Genomic DNA, 24,003 nt, shown 5'->3' with positions numbered 1-24,003 from the left:
TTTCTGTTAGTTTCAATACTTTCTGGATTTATCTGCTTGGCTCACCTGAACTGGATGACATGCAATACACCTGAATATACATAGAAGCAGCAGCAGTCAAGAACCATACTTTTTCTCATGTACGTTCAGTAGTCTCTTTATTATTATTATTATTAATGTTGTTTTATTTTAAATGTATATTATTAGTAGTATTATTAGTATTATTATTGTTTTATTTATTTATTTATTTTTTATACAGCACCATTCATACAAGGAATCAGTTCATAAAGAATAAGGAAACATACACCTAAAATTAAATAAGTAAATAAGTAAGGGAGGTTACTAAGCTTTTTAAATCACAAATTGAATCTGACATATTGAATCCACGTTGTTGTTATTGACTTAACATAGGCACAATTTATGGAGGTGATTATACACACAGCTATAACTTAAACATAAAATAAATCACAATCCCCCCCACCCCCAGCACACACACACACACACATTTGAAACTGAATTGAAATGCCCCAGATACCTAATATATTTTAATTGCAGTCCTTTATATATCATTTGGCAAGAGGAGGCAGCACTAGCACCTAGAGTTTTGTGGTACAGTATTTCTTATTAGGGACGTATTATATAACACGAAAGAAGGGAGCCTTTGATTTGCTGAACATGGAAACCATTGGCAACCAGTTAACGTGTCAAAAGAAAAGGCAGCTTTTAATCTATCATCTTGAGTGCTTGGCATGTCTATTGCACAAATATACTGACTGAACTCTTTATTAGGAACAAAGGTACACTTGCGATTATCTAATCAGTCAATCGTTTGGCAGCAGTGCAATGCATAAAATCATGCAGATATAGGTCAGGACCTTCAGTTAATGTTCGCATCAACCATCAGAATGGGGGAAAAAATGTGATCTAGGTGTTTGTGATTGTTGGTGCCAGAGGTTTGAGTATTTCTGTAATTGCTGATCTCCTGGGGTTTCCACACAAAACAGTCTCTAGAGTTTATGGTGTGAAAAACAAAAAATATTGAGTTAGTAGCAGTTCTGTGGGCAGTAACGCGTTGTTAATGAGAGAGGTTGGAGGAGAATGGCCAGACTGGCCGAAGCTGACAGGAAGGTGACAGTAACGCAAATAACAAGGCATTGCAACAGTGGTATGCAGAAGAGTATCTCTGAACAAACCACACGTCAAATCTATAAGTCGATAGGCTACAGCAGCAGAAGACTGAATGCGTCTAAAAAATAGGTCTAATTAAATACCTAATAAAGTTCTCACTGTGTGTATATGGCAATCCTTCAGTTTTGTCTGCTGGTCAGATATAATTTTGGTTCATTATGTAGAATGTTTAAAAATGGTTGCCTCATTTAATTTAATCTGCCATTACTTTAAGTGAGGGTGATGGACCGCAAGGGGAAAATGAGCTTTATATCCTCACGGATAAAATCAACAGTTGATCATTGCATCTGTGGATACCTCAAATAAATGTTCCTGTTCTTTTTTTTTTTTTTTTGCAGTTGTATGATGCTATTTGTATCTTCAGTTGTAATTATCTTTAAAGTGCGTCTAACTAAGGCCAGCATTTTTAGTTGACATTCCAAAGCTATATTAGGGTGCTTTAAACCACAAACCCACAATTGTCATTGAAAGTCGACTATCCCTTCATGTAGCATTATGTACATAGATTGGCATAACATAAATATAATATTCTAGTGAAAATCTATATTCATCCAAAATAATATTGCACATTTTTATATTCATAACTAATGATGACAGATAATTCATTTTCTATATTCATCAAACTAAAAAGCACTTCCTTTTTGGGGAACCAGGGGCTGTTGGTTTGCGATTTTGTATCCAGTATACTTTTTTCTTGCTATGCTGTTGCTCACTTCTGTGAAAATTCAGTTTGAGTAATATTTCAGACAGTGTTGATGCAGTAAATCCAGACTTTGGTATGGACTCCCTCATGTTGTGTTTGAATGTGATGTTGAGATACCTGGAGGTACTCTCTAACAACCAGACACCCAACACTACAACCAGCACCTTAACACTACAACCAGTGTCCCAACACACAAACCAACACCCCAACACAACAATCAGCATGCCAACAATAGCAGCAACACCTCAACACAACGACCAACACTACTAGCACCCCAACACAACACCCATCACTCCAACACCTCCACCATCCCCAGCACCCTGAACACCACCATTAGAGGGTCATTTTAAATTGTGAATAGGGTAAGAACAATTCAGGGTAACACAGAATGTTTGACTCATAACAGCGGGTGATGGCAGTAAGCCTTTAATATTGTCTTCCTTTTCACAGTAGTGTATTGTGTACCTGTTGTCTGGCAAATATAAAATAATTAAACACATGTTTTAAGGATTTATGTTAGCATTAAAAGATGGTCATTCTTCTTAAGGCTGATAACAAAAGTGTATTTAGTTACTCATTTTTTTATCAAGTGGTAAATTGGAAAATAATACTTCCTTTGGAACCACCAAATCATCTTAACAGAGAATATACACACATTTAAAAAATATTGTTCATGAAATGATAGCCCATTTCAGGCTATGAATGTGTTAAGCCAAGCATTCATCTGCTCTAGGATAATCGTTATGATCATAGGCTTTCAGTGTAGTGGTATGAGACCATCTACTGGTTGAGAAAAACCCTGCATGTGTTTTATTGAAAGGAAACTTGCAAAGATGGTCAGTATGCGAATAATAGAGAATTCCCTCTGAGATTCAAACTCGAGACATTCTTCTCGCTGCAAGATACCACTATTTACGGCACCATATGCCACCAAAGCAAAATTCCTCCCAGTGGAAAAAATGTTTTAAATTGTGATTTAATTGTTATGAGGCATTTTGCTCATTTACTTTGTAAAGTCCAGCAACTACCAAGACATTTTAGCCTAAAACCTGACTCCTTCTGCCGGGAAGCTTAATCTTGGTCACAAGAAAATAATCTGTCTGTGAGGCAATGATCTAAAGAATACCTCAACCAAAAAATGGTTAACTGACAACATTACTTGTTAAAATTTGTATAGGGAAAATATAATTTCCCTTTTTTGACCATAGAATGTAGTTTTATTTTGTATTTTTAAAATTATATTTATTAAAGGTGACAATCATGTTGAAAGACACTGTATGTACAGTTTGCATTTAATTAGCTTGTTTAATACATCCATCGCTTCGATACTATGAATTTAAAAGTGCCAATTTACTGTCGGATAAACAAAAATCAAATAAATTGTTTTGTTTTTTCAATAAACCATGCCAGATGATATAGCTCATCCATGAAACTGATCTAACCTTGCATGATTGGAAATTGTCACAATTCATCAAGAAGTCACACCAATGGGAAGTAGGAGAATCACTGAAGCAGATTTCTCAAGATGGAAGTGAAAGAATTCTGATGAGGAGACATGGCGGGTGAGTTTGCATTTGAAAAGATCAGATTAGATAGATTACATGTTGATATTGTTCTTCTAGAGGAAATTTGTTTCCACGGTCCACATTAAATTGCATGTCTCAATACAATGCAATATGTACACACGTACAGTGGGCCCCAGAATTACTGCCACCCTTAATAAAAAAGGCAGCATAAAATAAACAACACAGATGTTCAAACATATATGAAAAGTATATACGTATGTACATTATTTTTTATTCAGTAAAAACTGATTATCTGTTCACCATAGGTATAAATATTATTGGCACCCTAACAATTATTGTAAATAAAACCAAAGAAAGTTACTGGCAATAACATATTGACTTAATTTAGTAAAACAAAAAACGTCTTATAAAGTGTTAGCCGTGTAATTGTAACATTTTGTGGAAAATATTAGTTTCTTTTAAGTTCAAATGAGTGAAATGTCTCGCCTCATTATTATTTTTTAAATATATTGACTACAAATAATATATATAAATACTTTTTAAATATGACTCGAGACTAAAATACTTCCAGGATTTACTTATTTTTGTGCTTTTATTTTGAAAGTCAGTAGGCAAACTCCACCGGAAGTTTGATTCCGCTTTACTTCTCTCACTCAGTTTACCTGTTATTCGTTGAAACAATTTGGAGATCAACTAAATTCAGTTAATGTTGATACTGGATATATTGAAATTATATAGCTAATTAAAGGTATGAAGTAGTAGTAAATTCGTAATTCATTAGATAGCCCGCTAATAAATCTGCAATAACGTTAGCGACGGATTTTTTCCACAATCTTTGCTCATTTTGCGTTACCACTGGTGACAAGGTGACGCTCTAACGAGATTTATACAAAACCAGCTAGCTCTGGAAGTGATATTAATTTGGCTAGCTACACGACCAAACAAAATATATGGTAAGATAATTAATTTAATCTTTTAGCAAAGTGACAGATGGATAAGTAGCTAGTCTAGCTAGCAAAAGCTGGCTTTATCCCAGCTAGCTAATTATCCTAATCTAAAGATAAGAGTTGAAGAATCTGGTTCAGGTTGTTAGCTAGCTAGTTAGATGTTAGCTATTTCAGAAAAGTAGTTAAAAATTTGATTTAGTCACAGTCATTTAGAAGATGGTTAGTGTGACCTTGATCTTCTGTTGTGTTTATGTTTTAGCTAGCTAGCTAACACATAATTGCAGCCTAACCGGGGTTGACTGGCTAACAAACGGTAGCTAGCTAGTTCGTTAGCTAGTCTAACCTAGCTAATCTGTGAACACTGAAAGTAATGTTAAGACACTTTTATCTAATTTAATGCACATTTTATGACATGATAATGACTATAACTAGAATTGCAGTTGTTTTATACTCATATGTGCACGATATGAAGGTAGAAATTCAGTCGAAAGAAAGGGGCTCTTTTCTTCTGGCGTGTTCGTCCTGCTCGCATCTCGCGACTGCGAGCAATCGGATTATTATGCTAATTAACATTACGTCACACAAGCCACCCTCTTTCAAATCAGAACCGTATTTGTGGGTGAACCTAACCAGGTTATTACGCAAAAAATAATGAAAAATATTGACCGATCGTAAGTATGCCACTAAAATATACATTGGGACGACACTAATTGGTTTTAGAACAGAAATACAGATTTATTTATTTTTTTACTTCAAATTTACAGCGAAAACATCAAAACATCACCCACTTGGTTGAATTCAGATGGGACTGTGACTGCTTTGCTTAGCCACAACCTTGCTTGCTTTAAGAATGTTTTGTTGCAGTTAAAAAAAAAAAATGGTTTCTTTATCTGATACAACCCCTATCCACATAAAATGGACTGTAGCTCAAAAAGTAGTGGATACCCCACTCTGTAAAAACAGTTTACAGAACAATATATCTTGGTTATTTTAATGACTGTTCTAAAATAATATACAGAATAGTTATTACTCCTATAATTTAGGACATCCCAAAATGATCATAACAACATGCATGGTTTAAAAAATCCGGGTCTTAAGAGCACCTAAAGAGCCGGAATTGCCCCAAATCGGATGCATTGATTTAATGTTTCTCACAAAGAATTTGTCACATGAATGTAACATGTGTCCAATTTCTGAAAAATCTCAAGACGTGAAGGGAAATCCGATTCACACAGACTGTTCCGTATAGCACCTGCACATTGGCTGCTGCCTTAAAGATTCTTCATATGCAGTGGCTTTGTTTGTCTATGTGCTCTCATGTACTGTAGCAACAAACTGCCTGAACTGACTGAATTGAAAGTCTAAATATACGCTCAGTAAGCACTTTATTAGGTATTTATTATTTTTTACACTTATTAAGTCTGCTGCTGTAGCCTATCCACTTAGAGGTTTAATGCGTTCTGTATTCAGACATGCAGAACTGCTGCTCCCTGGATTCTTGAGGTTTTTTTTGCACCATTCTTTGCAAACTCTAGAAACTAGTGTATGTGAAAATACCAGGAGATCAGCAGTTTCCAGCAGAGATACTTGAACCACCCTGTGTGCCACCAACAATTATTCCATGGTCAAAGTCACTTAGATCACATTTTTTCCCCATTATGATGGTTAATGTGAACATTAACCGAAGCTCCTGACCCGTATCTACATGATTGTATGCATTGCACTGCTGCCATACAATTGGCTGATTAGATAATAGCATGAATAAGTAGGTGTACAAATGTTCCTAATAAAGTGCTCGGTGAGTGTATAACTTGCCTGTGGGAATAGACTGCCCTCTTATTTTGGAAAGTTTTATTTTAAAACTCAGTTGAATCGCAGGGAGGGTTTGATTAGAGAGATTAGATTAGACTGAGAACAGTGTTGGCAGCTGCTCCTATCTCAAGCAAATGCACAAAACCATGTACCTGTGTCATGGCAGACAATGGAAAGTTGTATTAAATAGTCTATCTCCATGTCATGATATATGACAGTTTAATTTATGTTGTAAAATTCTGGCAGACCATTGAAGAGCATGCTACCTGCGCGCGTCTCAGAGAGGAGGAGTGGCCTGACGTCTCGCAGTGGGAAAAGGTGAGCAATAGCTTCTGCATAGGACGGGTGTAGGTTGGGTGGGGTTTAAGGGATGGAAGGGGTGGTGACAGGCTGGGTTAGGTTGAGGGGGTTGAAGGGTTTTACGATGGGTGGGGTTGGAGGCTCAACTCAAACTCAGATTGCTCAACGAACATATATTTAACCTCATTTCATTAATGGTCTTCATTTCATGGTCTTTTATTGTCGTGTATGATATTTATTGTGGCATTGGTTTTACCAGGTCTTTGTTGGATGATGACTTCTTCAGCAAGCTGGCACAAGAGGCTGAAAAAGAGGAAGAGGTTTGTTAAGATTGGGCTGTTGTAATTGGGTTCAGATTGTTAAAACTGTTTGGGGCCTGCTATACTTTGCTTTGGGCTATTATAAATGGGTGTGTGTTGTAACAGGATTTAGGCTGTTATAACTTGCATTAGGGTGTTATAAATGCAAGGGGCTGTTAAACATGGATTTAGACTCTTATGGCTAACTGAGTTTGAGCCGGTATGTGGGTTATAACTGTTGTGTGGGTTTGAGCTGATTATAGTACTGAATAGTACGGCTTGAAGACAACCTGTTGTTTATGTACTGATATTTTTTCATTTCACCTGCCCTGTCATCAGCCCGGTAACAAATGATAAAAATGTATTGATCTGGGCTTTAATCTCCCCCCTCTGCAAAGTCAGACCCACACGTAAAATGTGGACAGGGCCATCGTTTAAAGCCCAGTGATTAGTCTCATCATGGTGTCACGTAGGCCACATCTGTCACCTAAGAGGTGTAAAACTTGCAACAACAGGAGCCATTTTGCAATCCTGCTATATCTGAATAAATGGTTCCACTGTAATGGGATTTTAGTTGTTAAAACTGGGTTCGGGCTGTTTTTCTTGCAGGGGTCTGATGTTTCTGATGCTGATCCTATGGCCTTGCTCGAGAGTATGAAGGTGAGGGCACTTTGTTTCTTTGAAATGGTTGTGCATTAATATTAAAGGTGAATTACATCAAAAACAAGTCAAGTTAGAACAGTCACTCAGTCACGGTTTTTAGAGTGTTGCTGTTGCATTAAATAATTTTAACCAACTGATAGTGAGGTAAGAATATATTGTGATGTAATTTTGTCATATATTTTGTAAACTAGCAAATGCCAACATTTGTGTGGATGGTTTCAACATGGTTACCCCACAGAAATGAATAAGGGACAAATGGCCTGTTTCACAGACACAGATTAAGCTTAGTCCTGGACTAAAAACGAGTTTTAAAAGACCCTGCATTCAAAATGTAATTCAGTCTAGGACTAGGTTAGGTCTTTGACTGTGAAACTGGCCCAAAGTATTTGCAAGTTTGGTCATTATACTACTTGGCAACAATGAAAAGTCACACATTGAATTCTGGTAGCTAACTCTACCTTGAATAAAATTGAATGAAATAATTGTTATTGCGATGTAAAGTGCTTAATGCATCTTGGGCAGCAGTGTAAACATGCTACAAGACCCCCTCATGGCAACTAACCCCACATAACAAAAAATGCAAATGCAACTCTCAATACATTGTTGTATCTCTCCCTTGACTACATTGCCTAAATTGCAGCATTTGTGAAGAAAGCATCTAATCTAGAGTGGCTTGATGCCTTGCAATGCTTTTTTCACGCATATATTGTGGAAAGATGGACGATGTAGATTTTTGGGTGGCTTTTAAGTACTTTTCAATTTATATGATTGTTGTTGACTATTTAATATTTTCATAGCCGGTAAGCATTTTGGGAAGTTCATTCAGTTCATAACTCAGCAACAGTGTACACTCATTCTCATTTTGAGCAATGTCAATGGCCAAGAAGAACCAACAAGAATTTAATTCAACCATAGAATCATTTAGCATTTAATAATGGCTACAGGTAGTGAACAAAGAAATGGAAACACTAAATAAACGAGGAGCCATGAGGATATCCAGACCAGGCTGTTACTCAGGTATAGCTCATTCATTATTCAAGTAAATAATATCCCAGCATGCATAGGGTCATGTATAAAATGTTGGCCTGGCTGTGTCTCAGTATGGTTATCATTTCTACCAAAAGCTTCATTGACTTTGAAATTGAAGTGGACGGTTTGCTGTGTTTTGTGGGAACAGTGACCAAGACAAGCTTGACTTTCTAATGTTTCATGAGCAATGGTGTCTAAGGTGATCTCCAAGGGACAGACATCATCAGAAAAGGGTAACAGTGGGCAGCAATGCATACATCAGGCTCCTTATATCTGTTGTTACAGTATAGCCCCTAGCCTAAAACCTAACTTTAAACTACGTCTTCTGCTGTAGGGATGAATCAAACTTGCTGTAACCTAAAGCTAAGCTAAGTGCTGTCGTGAAACTTAAAAGATGCTTGCTTAAGAGTGGCTGTTCTGTTCTGACCAGCCTGTTCTGTTGACTCTGGGATTCGGCAGCACAAGCAGTCTTTCCTATACATTCAAACATATGTTTAAGGACATTTAAAATAAACAAAACCAAAATCCCAGAAACCGAGAGGAGAGAGCAGTCCGCGGGTCCGTACGCAAGATACAAGAAGCCGTATTCTCCAGACTTCTCCCCATCTTTTCACATCACTTTCTTTTCACCCTGTTAAGTGAGTTTACATTGGTGTCTCAATGTTTTGGGTCACCCCCAGTACACTTAGCAGGGCAGGAGCTGATGACTCTGCCCTTGTGCTCCTGAGCAGGATACAGATGACATGGATGCTGATCTCTTCGGGTCAAAGAAGAAGACAAACAGCACAGCAGCTCCAACACAGGCTAAGAGTTATGGGGACAGAGATCCAAAAATAGAACAGAAGACTAAATCTCCAGAAATAGGTACGTCCAAACATCCCCAATCCAACATTCTTGTTATAACAGTCTAACAGTCTACATTCTTAACTCAGTCTAACTGAGTTCTTCGGACAATCTAACTACATTCTTAAGTCAGTCTAACTACATTCTTAAGTAAGTCTAACTGCAGTTTTAGGTCAGTCTAACTGCATTGTTATAACAGTCTTACTACCTTCAGAAAGGAGATCACTGTGCATCTGCCATGATCTGGTGCTTCTCAGAAACAGGACCGTGAACTGAAAGAAATCAATCTGGATAAATCAAAATCAGTCTGGAACCTTTCAGCTTGTATTGCAATTAGACTGCAAAATGACTAATATTTTGATACACACAGTGACTTCATCAGAGTCAAACAGGAGACTATCGTAACTCAGACGCTAACATAGCTACTAGTGTCAGGTGCGCACTAGTGTCAGGCTTGGCGAGATTGTAAAAAACATTGATGCGGTTTAGAAGGTATAATGTGCCTTTTCTCCCGCAGTGCCCCCTGTAAGACCGCAAAAGCGTGATGAACTGACATTCGATGATGAAGAGGATGATCTAATGGACGCTCTGGGCTTTGGAGAGAGTCCTCCTAAGAAAAAGGGAGGGACATCTGCAGGACAGAGGGAGAGGTAGAAGCTCTACTTCCTTACTTAGCCGGATTGGTTATCGTTTGTTGCAGTGGTGAAATGAGCAGTTCAATGCTAGCGGCTCAAAGTCAAACACCAGGGCATGAAATGAACCTATTCACCCACTGGCCAGAGTGGCTTGTGGATTCTAAAAATCACCAGTCATTTTCTACATTTTGTTCACCACATTACCTTTTACTACCTAGTTAGTTACCTGCCAAAGTGGCTGCTAGAGTAGAAAATCTGACCAGCCACAATTGCGATTGGCTCGTAGCAGGTGTTCATTTGACATCCTGCCCAACATACAGTAAAACCAAACCTAACAGATTGTTCACACCAAACACGGTATCAAACCAAGCCTGCTTTTCTCCTCCAAATCTGCCCATACCCACTCCTAGCCTGCTCTTCTCTCTCATTCAGTAACACAGCACAGACCAGACTGGATGAGATCCTGTTCCCAGGAAAGTCTGCCCTTCCTGAGTGCCCCCCAGCCCAGGAGAAGGACCTTCCGGAAAAGAACGCCCCAGCTAAAGGTGTGTAGCCTGGCTGTCGTGTGTGGCTTACACAGGTGTAATATGTAGTTCATATTATTCCAAAGGGAATCATGAACAAAAAAGCATGGGGCCAAGAATCAATCCCTGTGGGACACCATATCACCACATATATATGACATCAATATCAGCCATTTTACCTGGCAAAGGGTTTTTATACAGGAAATCAGCATATGGGTGGATTTTATGTATTTTCTAGCCAATTTGTATTTTATTTTTCAAGTGTCTAGGTACACACATTACATAACCAATTGCACTGCGACTGTAGTTTTGTACATCGAAACATTTATGTTATACAAACTAATTATGAGGCTTCACTTTACGGTCAAAATGGTGTGAGCATCTCAGGATTCCGTAGTTACAGTTATAATCAGCTCAAAATGGCTTTTTTTTGGATGGAATGTAGCATGGCTTTGGCTGTTTTGCTGAAATGCGATGAGGTTATTTTTCACTCAGACCCAGTTGCCGCTGAGGATGACTTCATGTTTGGCTCATACCAGCCCACGCTGGCCTCCTCCCAGGAAGGCCGGGAGTCTCGCAGGCAGTCAGTCCGGTAGGATGAAAAGAGGAGGGGTGTTCTGTGTGACTGGCAACCCGCGGCTCATCTCTCACTTTGCTCTCATTCTTTTATTGTTTTTGAACAACTGCAATTTATAAGGCCATGGTTCTCTGCCGGAAAACGGTGGATTGCTCCCTCCGGGTTGGGAACGAGTCTTTGCCCCAAGTGAAGGAGTTCAAGTATCTCGGGGTCTTGTTCACGAGTGAGGGTAGAAGGGAGCGTGAGATCGACAGGCGGATCGGTGCAGCGTCAGCAGTAATGCGGGCGTTGCACCGGACCGTTGTGGTGAAGAAGGAGCTGAGCCGGAAGGCGAAGCTCTCGATTTACTGGTCGATCTACGTCCCAACCCTCACCTATGGTCACGAGCTTTGGGTAGTGACCGAAAGAACGAGATCGCGTATACAAGCGGCCGAAATGAGCTTCCTCCGTAGGGTGGCCGGGCTCAGCCTTAGAGATAGGGTGAGGAGCTCGGACATCCGGAGGGAGCTCGGAGTAGAGCCGCTGCTCCTTCGCGTCGAAAGGAGCCAATTGAGGTGGTTCGGGCATCTGATCAGGATGCCTCCCGGGCGCCTCCCTTTGGAGGTTTTCCGGGCTCGTCCAACTGGGCGGAGACCCCGAGGGAGACCCAGAGCCCGCTGGAGAGATTATATATCTCTCCTGGCCAGGGAACGCCTCGGGATCCCCCAGGAGGAGCTAGAATGCGTTGCTGGGGAGAGGGACGCCTGGAATACCCGGCTTTGCCTACTGCCCCCGCGACCCGACTCCGGATAAGCGGGTGACGATGGATGGATGGATGGATGGAATTTATAATTTACCATGGAGATTTATATTTTGAATTAATTTGTTCTGTAAGTCATGTTTGAATGATTATAAACCAAAATGGAGGGTAGAGATTTCAAATTAGACACACTCCCTGCTCAGGTTCACTCCACAGGACACTTTGCTTCAGCGTCCTCTTCTGTCTGTCTTCTTAGATTCTCGATGGAGGATATTAGCAGCCCGTCGCCAGAAAGGAAACAGTCCTCCGCCGCCACAGCCCCGCCCACTGTGGCTCGCCCCAGCAGGTCTGCGGCCGATTGGCTGGGGCTGAAGCAGGAAGACCAGGAGGTGAAGACAGAGGAGCTCTTGCCAGTGAAGGACAACCCAAAGCCCCGCCCCGCTTCTCCTGGCTACTCAGCGGGAAGCAAGCCCCCCTCTTCAGGCTCCTCCTCAGGCGCAAAGCCTTCTGAGACCCCCACCAATCCTCCCAAAACTGCCAATCCCCACCAATCCTCTGTAGCCAGTCCAGCTGGCCCTGCCCAGAAAGGTGAAGATGATTGGCTAGCAGGGGCTCTGACCCGGAAGAAAAACAGAGTGGCAGCCAATCCCGAGGAGAAGCAGGCAGGGCAGCCAGAAGCCCTGGGGTTTGGAGAGGAAGTGGACGTGGACTCATTTCTCAGGTACACCCGGAGAGGCATTTTCCCTTGTTTATCACCCTTTTCAGTGACACTGTTAAAAGAACGATAAACAAAAAATAAGACCCCATCAATGCACAACCCCTTGTGGCTGGAGGTTTGATTCCCTGCTATGGTACTTTATGTACTATACAGTGATCCCATCTCTATGCCAAACTAATTTTGTTTGCTTCGTGCAAACAAAACTATTTGCTATATAATACAGTATTTGTTAGTTTTAGTTAGTTACCTCTTTACTTCTCTTTAACAAGTTCAGCTAAAAAAAGCCAAATAATAGTAACTAGCTCATCTCTATGTTTGTTTGCAGTAAACAAAATTCACCTGCTTCTAGAAGAAAATCAGATGACACACCAGCTTCAAGCAAGGAGCCCCGGTATGGTTCAGATATTTGAAAATATTTATGAGATCTATAAGAGATACATATTGTGTATGTTGATAGGCAGTCTGTAATGTAGATATGTAATGTTATTATTAGCATGACTTTGGCGGCTGTTATATGACAGTTAACCTGAGTGAGCAGATTCTGGACTCTGGATCAGTGAAAGGGTTTCTCTTTTCCAGAATTTCTCAGTTGCCCCAAGAGAACCTGCGTAGGATGGCCACGCCCCCTCACCATTCAGACCCAGTGAAAGAGCAAAGAGGCAAAGAGGACCAGCCCACGCCTGCGATGTCATCTCACCGTAAGCGTTTTTATAGGACTGGCACGTGCTGCATAGCTAACACGAGCCAATCAGAGCGCAGGCTCCTGCCCAGTGACATCACGCTCAGTTTAAAGCTGAAGAACCTGCACTGAACAGGCCGTCTCCCCTAAGCGCAGCCCCCGATGCACACACGCCTACAGTCCCAAAAGTGTGCAGCTGGAGGCCACGCTGTGCCAGTGCGTTCTCCCTCCAGCGCTGGAGCGGTTGCCTTCATCGGGCAGGGTCGTTCCGAGGGGTGAAAGGTGCTGACGATTGTAGGGGCCCACAAATTCCAGTTAGATTTTAATGACCACAGTGAGTCAGGACCAACGTCTCATCCGAAAGACGCTGTCTCCAACAGCACAGTGTCCCCATCGCTGCACTGGGGCATCGGGGATATTTTTTGACCAGAGAGAAGATTGCCCCCTTCTGGCCTACCAACACCACTTCCAGCAGCAACTTAGTTTTCCCTGGAGGTCTCCCATTGAAGTACTAACCAAGCCCACACCTGTTTAGCTTCAGCCATTTGGCAGGAGCTGGGTACATTATGGTATGGCTATGCCCCTCTCCTCTTCTGTGCACAACTTTACCCGTTAATAAGGACTCCCCACAAACTCAGACTGGTAGTGCTCAGATCATAAAGGCCTGTCCCCCTCTTGAGCCTTCCTCTGCCAGCTTCCCTCCAAAGCAGCCATCGGCAAATACCATTCGAGCTCTGCGCCTGGCCGATCAGAGGGCTCTGGGATTGACTAATCGGACGGAGACTTCCTGTCTTGGCCAACCATGGCATAAGAAGTCCAGCGGTTGCTATTCCAGATATGCTGCCCAGCACCATGTGGTGTAGGGATGCTCCCCTAATCTTATTAATCTGCTTTTTCAGTACATTCACTCTAAGATTACACGTCCTGTTTGTTCAACTCAAATACAGTATATTTGAAATGCCTGCTGGTCCACAATTTTCATAATGTTCTTGCTTTTTAGTTCCTCAGCAGACATACATGGAGAATATTTCAACTGCTGTCCAATCTCAGGTATGCACACATACTACCTGTAGCCCTTCTGTTATACACTTTCCATGTAACTGGTTGTTTGGGTTGTCGGACATGTTTGTTGGTAATGTATGTGCTGTCAGCTGTTGGATTCTCTGTGTCATTGTGTACAGCTGACACAGCCGGGCCTCGGGGGCACACAGAGCTCTGTGGAGACGACGGCTCTGTGGACACAAAGAGGAGACACACAGCACAGGTCTAGAGAACTGGCCTCACAAGCTCACCTTATCCAGCTGGAAACACAGGTACTGTAATGGAGACTATAGTTAATTTAAGGCAGAATCACAGCACAGTTACTGTAAGAGAGAGTCAGAGCATAGTTACTATAACAGTCACAGCACAGTTACTGTAAGGGAGAGTACTGAGAGCACATCAGCAAATGCAAAATAGTGTTTATAGAGCATTTTTATCCAAAGCGCTGTACAATTGATACATCTCATTCATACACACACTCACACACCAACGGCGAATTGGCTGCCATGCAAGGCACCGACCAGCTCGTCAGGAGCATTTGGGGGTTAGGTGTCTTGCTCGGGGACACTTTGACACATCCAGGGTGGGATCGAACCGGCAACCCTCCGACCGCCAGACGACTGCTCTTACCTCCTGAGCCGATGTCGGCCCATTATATAACGTCCGCAACATTGCAGCAACACCGTGAGAATGTTTTCCCCGGCTCCTTCCTGCAGATGCGCAGCCTGCAGCTGGAGCGGGATCAGGCTCAGACTCTGCTAAAGACGGTCCAGCGCAGGCACACACAGGACATGGAGCTCCTGGAGGCCAAGCACAGGTATGGCTGTCGGGGCCTCTTTCATATCACACAGCAAGGGGCTGTTAACAAGAACTTTAAACCTCTTGTCCTGTCTCAGGTTAAATGGTGGTTTTCAGCTAATGCCCTGTCATTCAGATGCACTCTGTAGGACCTGTCGGTGCCCCTCAGGGCCGGCTGTTCTGACCTGTCTGTGCCCCTCAGGGCCGGCTGTTCTGACCTGTCTGTGCCCCTCAGGGCCGGCGGTGCTGACCTGTCTGTGCCCCTCAGGGCCGGCGGTGCTGACCTGTCTGTGCCCTCAGGGCCGGCTGTTCTGACCTGTCTGTGCCCTCAGGGCCGGCTGTTCTGACCTGTCTGTGCCCCTCAGGGCCGGCGGTGCTGACCTGTCTGTGCCCCTCAGGGCCGGCGGTTCTGACCTGTCTGTGCCCCTCAGGGCCAGTGTGAAGCTGCTGGAGGACGCGCTGGCGGAGAAAGAGGCGAGGAGGCAGCAGGAGAGCGAGGAGCTGATGGAGCGCCTGGCCACCACCACGCGGCAGGCGGAGCAGGAGCGCCTGGAGCAGCAGGCCCAGTACCAGCGGCGCCTCGCTCAGATACAGCAGGACCGAGACGGCGAGGTCAAACGCCTGCAGGAGCTGCAGAGGTACGCATTCACTCATACCTACACCACTTCGCTAGGAGGATATTTTTGCAAGTTTTGTTTGGCTATGTCAGCTGTTTATCGTTCCTACGTAAGTGTTTATCATTCTATCACGTTGTGCTATATAAAAACAGTTTCATATATAAATATAAGCCATTGCCAGGTTAATAGGCCCTAGTCCTTATCTTTGTTGTACTCTTGAAACTGTACTTCCCTCTTGGGTCTTTCAGTGCACTTGTTCCAGGTGATGGGTATGCACTTTGTTGTATGTCGCTCTGATTAAGAGCATCTACAAAATGGCAATAATGTAATAATGTAATACAGTCCTGTGCAAAAAAAGATAATCTGTAAAGCAAAAGAGACTCTCAAAACTAATGGAACACACAGTGTTTAAATATTGAAAAATGTACGATGAAGATCATTTTTGGGTCCCTCTAATTTTCTACTGACCCTCTGTGCCAAAGTCTTGGGCACATGCAAAATATATTGTTGAATGAGTCATGAGTCAATGCCCTAATATCTCTTCTGTCTATAGCTTTGTTTCAGAGCTCACTACAGTTTTTAATGTACTTTTTTTTTAGCAAACTCTAACCTTGCTATTCTGTTCTTGACGCTCACCAGTGGTTTGTGAACCCTCATACTCATAATCCCCAGCACAGCAAATTGCAGATTTAAATTGAACACATCTGTGCCATCCTGCAGGAAATCTATATTGGAGGTGAAGAGAGATCATGAAGAGCAGGTTCAGAGACTGAAGAGACTGAAGGATGAGGAGATTGATGCTGTGACCAGTGCTACATCCCAGACCAGGTACCGTACTACACACACACACACACACGCACGCACGCGCACACACACACACACCGACACACATTAAACCAATGCTATGGCTCAGACCAGGCACTGTACTACACACACACACACACACACACACATTAAACCAATGCTATGGCTCAGACCAGGTATCATACTACACACACACACACACACATAAAACCAACGCTACATCCCAGATACCCTACTACACACCAGATCTCGGTCAAACATATTATTGTTTTGGATTAAAATACTTTCCTACATTTTACTGAGCTTCTGGTGCATTGGAAGCTATGAAATCCTCTCAAAAAGGGCAAACCCTGCCTTGTGGTCATCTTGGTTGGCTCAGTTGCAGCAGGCAAGATCCAATTGAGCACCGAATCCAAAACAATTACGTATTTGACCCTTGTCTGCTACGCATACACATCAAACCAGCACTACACCCCAGACCAGGTACCGTACTACACACACCTCAGTCTTTGAACAAAACACAGTTGTGTGTTTTCATGACAATATAATTTTTGTCCATAGGTCTGTGAGCGTGGTTATGGAGCAGATGGACCACATCTCACGCAGACTCGGCGATCTCTCATCCCGCATGGAGAGCTCCCAGGAGCACAGCGCCCAGGAGCTGGAACAGGGCGAGCGACAGAGGAGAGAGCAGCTCAGAGGTACTGCTGTGCTGAGTGACATGAACAAACAGCTCAGAGGTACTGCTGTGCTGAGTGACATGAACAAACAGCTCAGGGGTACTGCTGTGCTGAGTGACATGAACAAACAGCTCAGGGGTACTGCTGTGCTGAGTGACATGAACAAACAGCTCAGAGGTACTGCTGTGCTGAGTGACATGAACAAACAGCTCAGGGGTACTGCTGTGCTGAATGTGTGCTGTCTTGTGGAAAATGGCAGTACTGTACTGTAGTCTTGTGGAAGATGGTGGTACTGCACTGTGCTCTTGTGGAATTTGGCGGTACTGTACTGTAGTTTTGAGGAAGGCGGTGGTACTGTACTGTAGTCTTCTGGAAGATGGCGGTACTGCGCTGTAGTCTTGTATAATTTGGCGGTACTGTACTGTAGTCTTCTGGAAGATGATGGTACTGCACTGTAGTCTTCTGGAAGATGACGGTACTGCACTGTAGTCTTGTGGAAGTTGGCAGTACTGCCTTGTAGTCTTGTGGAAGTTGGCGGTACTGTACAGTAGTCTTTTGAACATGCTGAGCTAAATGCTGTGCTTTCCACAGTCCTGCAGGAGCACTTGAGCCAGCAGGAGAGGTCGATGGTGGAGGAACGGTCGCGCCTGAAGGAGGTCATCGCTAAGATGGAGGCACAGCTGGCCGAGCAGCAGAGACAGCTGGAGAAGGTTGGGCTGGCCGAATGTGTGTGTGCATGAGTACTCTTGAGAATGTGTGGCGTGTGTGTGTGTTGGAAGGATGTGTGGTGTGCGTTTGATGATACTTTTATCTTGTTCAGTTATGTTTTGCTATCGCATTGTAGTGTGGTAACCATGGTAACTTTGTGTGGCAGGAACGTTGGAGAGCGACAGCAGACCAAGCCAAGGCAGAGTCAGCCCAGAGAGCCCTGGAGGAGGAGAGGCGGAGCCTCACACAACACATCACTATGGAGAGGGAGGAGCTGGAGAGAGCGAAGGTTAGAGCAGAACCCAATGAGCTCATGGATGAGTATCTTGACACTGTGTGTTTATGAATGTGTCGACACCCTGTCCTGTGTGTGTGTGTATCTGATGTTGTGTGTGTGTGTGTGTGTGTGTGTGTGTGTGTGTATCTGACGCTGTGTGTGGGGGGGTGGGGGGGTGTCTGACTGTGTTTGTGTTTATCTGACGCTGTGTGTTTATGCATGTGTCTGACGCTGTGTGTGTTTATGCATGTGTCTGGTGCTTTGTGTGTGTCTGTGCATGTGCGTTTGTGTGTCTGGCGCTGTGTGTGTGTGTGTGTGTGTGTGTGTGTGTGTGTGTGTGTGTGTGTATCTGACGCTGTGGGTGTGTGTGTGTATCTGACGCTGTGTGTGTGTGTGTGTGTATCTGACGCTGTGTGTGTGTGTGTGTGTGTGTGTGTATCTGACGCTGTGTGTGTGTGTGTGTGTGTGTTTATCTGACGCTGTGTGTGTGTGTGTGTGTATCTGACGCTGTGTGTGTGTGTGTGTGTGTGTGTGTGCAGAGTGCTCTGTTAGATGAACAGCAGTCAGTGATGCAGCACTGTTCAGAGGAGCGCAGGAAGTTGGCGGCTGAGTGGGCGCAGTTCCACGCCCAGGAGAAACAGCGGCAGGAGTGGGCAGAACGGGAGAGCAGACGGGCGCAAGAGAGGGACGCCAACAGGGAGGGCTCCATTATCACCATAGCACAGGTACACACATTATCACCATAGCACAGGTACACACATTATCACTGCATAGATACACACTCCATTATCACCATAGCACAGGTACACACATTATCACTGCATAGATACACACTCCATTATCACCATAGCACAGGTACACACATTATCACTGTATAGATACACACTCCATTATCACCATAGCACAGGTACACACATTACCACTATAGCACAGGTACACACATTATCACTGCATAGATACACACTCCGTTATCACCATAGCACAGGTACACACATTACCACTATAGCACAGGTACACACTCCATTACCACTATAGCACATTAACTGATCAGCTTAAAGCATGTCAGCGCTCCACACAGGCTTAAGCGTGTATCGGTGACCTCTCGCGTGACGGCGTGTAAATGTCCCACCATGCCGTGGGTGTGCAGGAGCAGGCCGACCTGAGGCTGCGCGCGGGGGAGGCGAGGCAGCGCGAGGAGGCCCTGTCCCGGGAGAAGGAGGCGCTGCAGCGGCAGAGAGAGGAGGCGGAGCAGGAGAGGGAGCGTCTGGGCGTGGCCGCGGGCCGCCTGAAGACTCGCGCTCTGGAGCTGGAGGGATTCAGCAAGGTGGGGCCCCGCCCGTCCCCCTCGCACCCCGGCACCCTGTCCTTCCTCTGGACAGTTTATGAATGTCCAGTGCCGGCATTCTAAAAGAGTTCACGCTCTTTCATTGAGCCCTTCCTTCCTTTAGGCAGAGATTGCAGATTCACTCATTCGGTTCCTTAGGTTGTGCCATATGCCTGTGGCTTTTAAGCACTGATAAGCGAAGAAGGATCAGGCCAAAATAAATTGAGAGTATGTCAATTATTTGGCATAGCATCATGGTTATTTACTAAAACCTGAAATGTATATTTTAAAGTAAGCAAGTAAAACAAACAGGAAGGGCTCCATTATCACTATAGCACAGGTACACAGCTGCATTATCACTGTAGCACAGGTACACAGTCCATTATCACTATAGCACAGGTACACAGCTGCATTATCACTGTAGCACAGGTACACAGTCCATTATCACTATAGCACAGGTACACAGCTGCATTATCACTGTAGCACAGGTACACAGTCCATTATCACTATAGCACAGGTACACAGCTGCATTATCACTGTAGCACAGGTACACAGTCCATTATCACTATAGCACAGGTACACAGCTGCATTATCACTGTAGCACAGGTACACAGTCCATTATCACTGTAGCACAGGTACACAGCTGCATTATCACTATAGCACAGGTGCACAGCTGCATTATCACTGTAGCACAGGTACACAGTCCATTATCACTATAGCACAGGTACACAGCTGCATTATCACTGTAGCACAGGTACACAGCTGCATTATCACTGTAGCACAGGTACACAGTCCATTATCACTATAGCACAGGTACACAGCTGCATTATCACTGTAGCACAGGTGCACAGCTGCATTATCACTATAGCACAGGTACACAGCAGCATTAGAGTTTGCTCTTGTCCCCCATTGCGTTGTGAGTATCGCGCGTTGCTGTCGGCCGTTTCAGCTGGCCTCGGAGAAGTACGAGGAAGGGGAGCGAGCCCTGCAGGAGGCCAGGAGGGTGGAGGCGGAGCACTCGGCACGGCTGGGCACCATCCACACACAGATGGAGCGCCTGCGGCAGCAGGAGCAGAGCCTGCACCAGGTATGGGCGACAGCGGCCCGTCACGCACCAAACCAAACCCGCGGGACACGCGCCCACAGCTGCGGGACATGACATCACGCAGTATGTATTGTGTGTGATGACATCACAGTATGTGTCATGTCGGTGTTCTCCCTTTCCCCTCAAGGAGCAGATGAAGATAACAGATCATCACAGAGAGGCGGGGGGCCTAAGGCAGAACTTCCCCGTCACAACTCTCCCTCTATCTTCTGCCCCTCTTATCCCAGGTAAATACCAAAACAGACTTTTCCTAAGTTCTTACTACTGTTGAGGAAGTTCCTGAGTTCTGGTAAATCTTCCTGCAGTGGAAAGGGGGGTATCTGACAGAAAATAGCTAGTTAAATTCTGGGTCCCAATCCAGTCTTACTAGATCAAAGCACTTCGGAGTAAATGGGTATGCCAAGACAAAGAGCTCATCTCAACAACTACCTCATCAACATCAGAATGCCAATCATTGTTTAAAACAAGAAGTTACAAATTTACGACAGTCCATTTTGTTGAGAGCATCAGACACTGGTAAACCTAAATTCAGGAAAAGAATGGATTAGAATGTTTCTTGACTGTGAAAAGTGATTACACCTGGCAAACTATGCCATTTAATTCAAGAAATACTAGATGCGACAATATCATTAATGAAGACAGTCATCCATTTTAGCATTTTGAGCTGTTATATTTTATTACAATATATTCCATGCTTGGATAAACTGCATTACAATAATGTCAAGGTGAGCTACAGCACACTTAAGTAATATATAGTTCATATATATATATATATATATATATATATATATATATATAATTCAATCCAGAAATTACAATCCCTTGAGCATGTCCAATCATGACATGACTTTTGTGATGATGAAATCAGCTCTTCCTATACTGGTAACAGAGCAATAGATACCATTGTGCGTGCTGCCAGGTTCTCTGAACACATGAAACCCTGCCCACACTGGGAGCCGTTTTATGAATGCTCCCCTGTATGAGTTTGCTGGTGTGCCCTCAAATTACTTGACTCACTAAACTTCTTCCCAGAATGGGAGCAGTGGTATGGGCGTTCACCTGTATGAATTCCCTGGCGTGTCGTCAATTTACTTGATTCACTAAAATTCTTCCCACACTTAGAGCAGTGGTATGGGTGTTCACCTGTATGAATTCTCTGGTGTATTGTCAATTTATTTGACTAACTGAAACTCTTCCCACACTGGGAACAGTGATATGGCCCTGTATGAATTCGAAGATGTACCATGAGATTAATTGACTGACTGAATTTCTTCTCACAGTGAGAGTGTATGACTTCGCTGGTGTACTCTCAGAGTACACCAAGAAGAAAAAAATTCTTCCCACAATGGGAGCAGTGGTATGGGCGCTCCCCTGTATGAGTTATGTGGTGTGTTGTCAATTTACTTGATTCGCTAAAATTCTTCCCACACTGGGAGCAGCGGTGTGGATGTTTTCCTGTATGAGTTCATTCGTATGCCCTCAATTTACTTGATTGACTGAAAACCAACTGACGGAAATTCTTCTCACAATGGGGGCACTGGTATGGACGCTGCCCTGTATGAGTTTTCCAGTGTTGCGTCAAACCACTCGACTGAGCGAAGCTATTCTTACATTGGGAGCACTGGTATGGGCGGTCTCCTGTATGAATTTGCTTGTGTACTGTGGGAGATCTTGACTGACCAAACGTCCTCCCACAGTGGAAGCATTGGTACGGGCGTTCCCCTGTATGAATTGTCTGGTGTGCTCCCAGTCTACCCGAAAGCCTGAAATTCTGAGGTCCTGTCTGGGGCAGTGTCGGGGACTGTTTGGCTGGGGTGCCAATGCGCGCTGCTGGGAGGCTGTGGTTTCTCTTCTCCTCTTCCTCCAGACCTCAGAGGCTCCTCTGGGTGAACCTTCTCAACATGCTGTTGAAGATTCACTTCCTCTGTGTGAACAACTGTGCTCTCGGGGGAGGCAAACACCAAAGACTACGCCTCAACAGTTTGTCCTGAGAAATGAGAAGGTGCATAGCAAATGTTACGCTGAGAGCAAACAGAAGTAAGCAGGCACAAATAATAACAACCACAATTGATAGAACCAATAACTGCACATGGTCAGACGTGGTCAAATTTGTTGGTACCCCTCCACAAAAAACAAAGAATGCACAATATTCTCTGAAATAAGTTGAAACTGATAAAAGTAATTGCCATCCACCATTGTTTATTCCATATTTAATAGAAATTAGACATTGCTTTTTTTAAATTCAACATAATATTCAATTAATATAACAAATGAAAATGGCTTGGACAAAAATGTTGGGACCTTTAACCTAATATTTTGTTGCACAACCTTCGGAGGCAATCTGGAGGTTGGTTACAGTTCCATGGACCTTAAACCTCTTATATTTTAATATTTGCAACTGTTGTCACAGGAACATCAAGCTGCTTGGCGATGGTCTTGTAGCCTTTACCTATACCATGCTTGTCTATTATTTTCTCCTCAACAACTCTCTCCTTTGTTTTCTCTGGTCCATGTACAGTGTGGTGCACACAATAATACCAAACAGCACAATCACCACTTTTCTCCATTTAAATAGGCTGAATGACTGATTACAAGATTGGAGATGTGTGATACTAATTAAGTGAACTAATTAGTTTGAAATATCACTATAATCCAATTATTTATTATCTTTTGTAAGGGGTACCAACAAATATGTCCAGGCCATTTTAGAATATCTTTGTAGAATAAGCAATAATTAATCTCTTTTCAAAGCTTCTTTGCTTTATTCTATGACATACCAAAGGCATGCAAGTATACATGACGAAATAGCTTCTAATTTCATCACTTCTCAGGAGGAATGAAGCATTATTTCAAAGAGCTGTAAGGGTACCAACGGATTTGACCACATCTGTACATGTGAAATATAAAACCGGAAAAGTGAAGATTTAGAGCAGCAATGATCAAATCTGGACCTCAAATCCAAATCCAGGCCTGGTTTTATTTTACAATTTGTGCTACTGATTGGCTAGACTGTCTTCACCCTCCAAGGTAAAGGGAGGGTGGAAAACCAGCAGTTCTTGGACCGCAAGGACCATGATTTGATGATCCCTGATTTAGAGTGATGCACTGGCCCACCAGGTCTATATGGGTGGACAGGCCACTTCAGAGTTCCCAAACAGACAGAAGCAAGAACAGCCAAAAGTCAGGCCACTCTGCCATCAGCCAGTTAGTGCTATGTGGTCCATTGTCAAGGACAATCTAAGCCTTTTGGTCATGAAAGCATAAAACTGTATAACTTAAATGAAATGAAGCTTTAATGGTTCATTAGTAGTGCTCATTGCCCTAAAGGCTACACCCACTAGTTTGTGCACTACCGGTTTAGAATATAGGACATGGGAGGAAAATATAGCGGTGATCTTAACCTGTGTTTTGGTTCTTGGGAGAGATGGCCATGGAGCTATATGACAGTTAAGCACAGATCATGTAAGAACAACAACAACAAAAAACAA

General features: G+C 43.4%; 1 protein-coding gene across 1 annotated transcript in view; it reads left to right on the top strand.

The window, feature by feature from the left end:
• The first annotated feature begins 4,048 nt into the window (after positions 1 to 4,048).
• The window catches only part of LOC133114231 (fas-binding factor 1 homolog), a 28,470-nt gene continuing 8,515 nt past the window's right edge, over positions 4,049 to 24,003 (top strand). Inside the window, exons 1-23 of the mRNA XM_061223429.1 lie at positions 4,049 to 4,349; positions 6,402 to 6,473; positions 6,715 to 6,775; positions 7,364 to 7,414; positions 9,178 to 9,310; positions 9,807 to 9,939; positions 10,357 to 10,469; positions 10,944 to 11,040; positions 12,021 to 12,485; positions 12,808 to 12,873; positions 13,062 to 13,180; positions 14,162 to 14,211; positions 14,343 to 14,474; positions 14,919 to 15,019; positions 15,432 to 15,638; positions 16,338 to 16,445; positions 16,983 to 17,122; positions 17,693 to 17,811; positions 17,976 to 18,098; positions 18,626 to 18,811; positions 19,234 to 19,410; positions 20,360 to 20,497; positions 20,643 to 20,742. Coding sequence (XP_061079413.1) covers positions 6,415 to 6,473; positions 6,715 to 6,775; positions 7,364 to 7,414; positions 9,178 to 9,310; positions 9,807 to 9,939; positions 10,357 to 10,469; positions 10,944 to 11,040; positions 12,021 to 12,485; positions 12,808 to 12,873; positions 13,062 to 13,180; positions 14,162 to 14,211; positions 14,343 to 14,474; positions 14,919 to 15,019; positions 15,432 to 15,638; positions 16,338 to 16,445; positions 16,983 to 17,122; positions 17,693 to 17,811; positions 17,976 to 18,098; positions 18,626 to 18,811; positions 19,234 to 19,410; positions 20,360 to 20,497; positions 20,643 to 20,742 — 2,878 coding nt within the window. The 5' untranslated portion in view covers positions 4,049 to 4,349; positions 6,402 to 6,414. The remainder of the gene's footprint in view (positions 4,350 to 6,401; positions 6,474 to 6,714; positions 6,776 to 7,363; positions 7,415 to 9,177; positions 9,311 to 9,806; positions 9,940 to 10,356; positions 10,470 to 10,943; positions 11,041 to 12,020; positions 12,486 to 12,807; positions 12,874 to 13,061; positions 13,181 to 14,161; positions 14,212 to 14,342; positions 14,475 to 14,918; positions 15,020 to 15,431; positions 15,639 to 16,337; positions 16,446 to 16,982; positions 17,123 to 17,692; positions 17,812 to 17,975; positions 18,099 to 18,625; positions 18,812 to 19,233; positions 19,411 to 20,359; positions 20,498 to 20,642; positions 20,743 to 24,003) is intronic.

Source organism: Conger conger, chromosome 16, assembly GCF_963514075.1.
Source record: "Conger conger chromosome 16, fConCon1.1, whole genome shotgun sequence".
NCBI classification, from domain to species: domain Eukaryota; kingdom Metazoa; phylum Chordata; class Actinopteri; order Anguilliformes; family Congridae; genus Conger; species Conger conger.
Note: the sequence above shows the minus strand (reverse complement) of the source record. Positions and strands in the feature narration are given on the sequence as shown.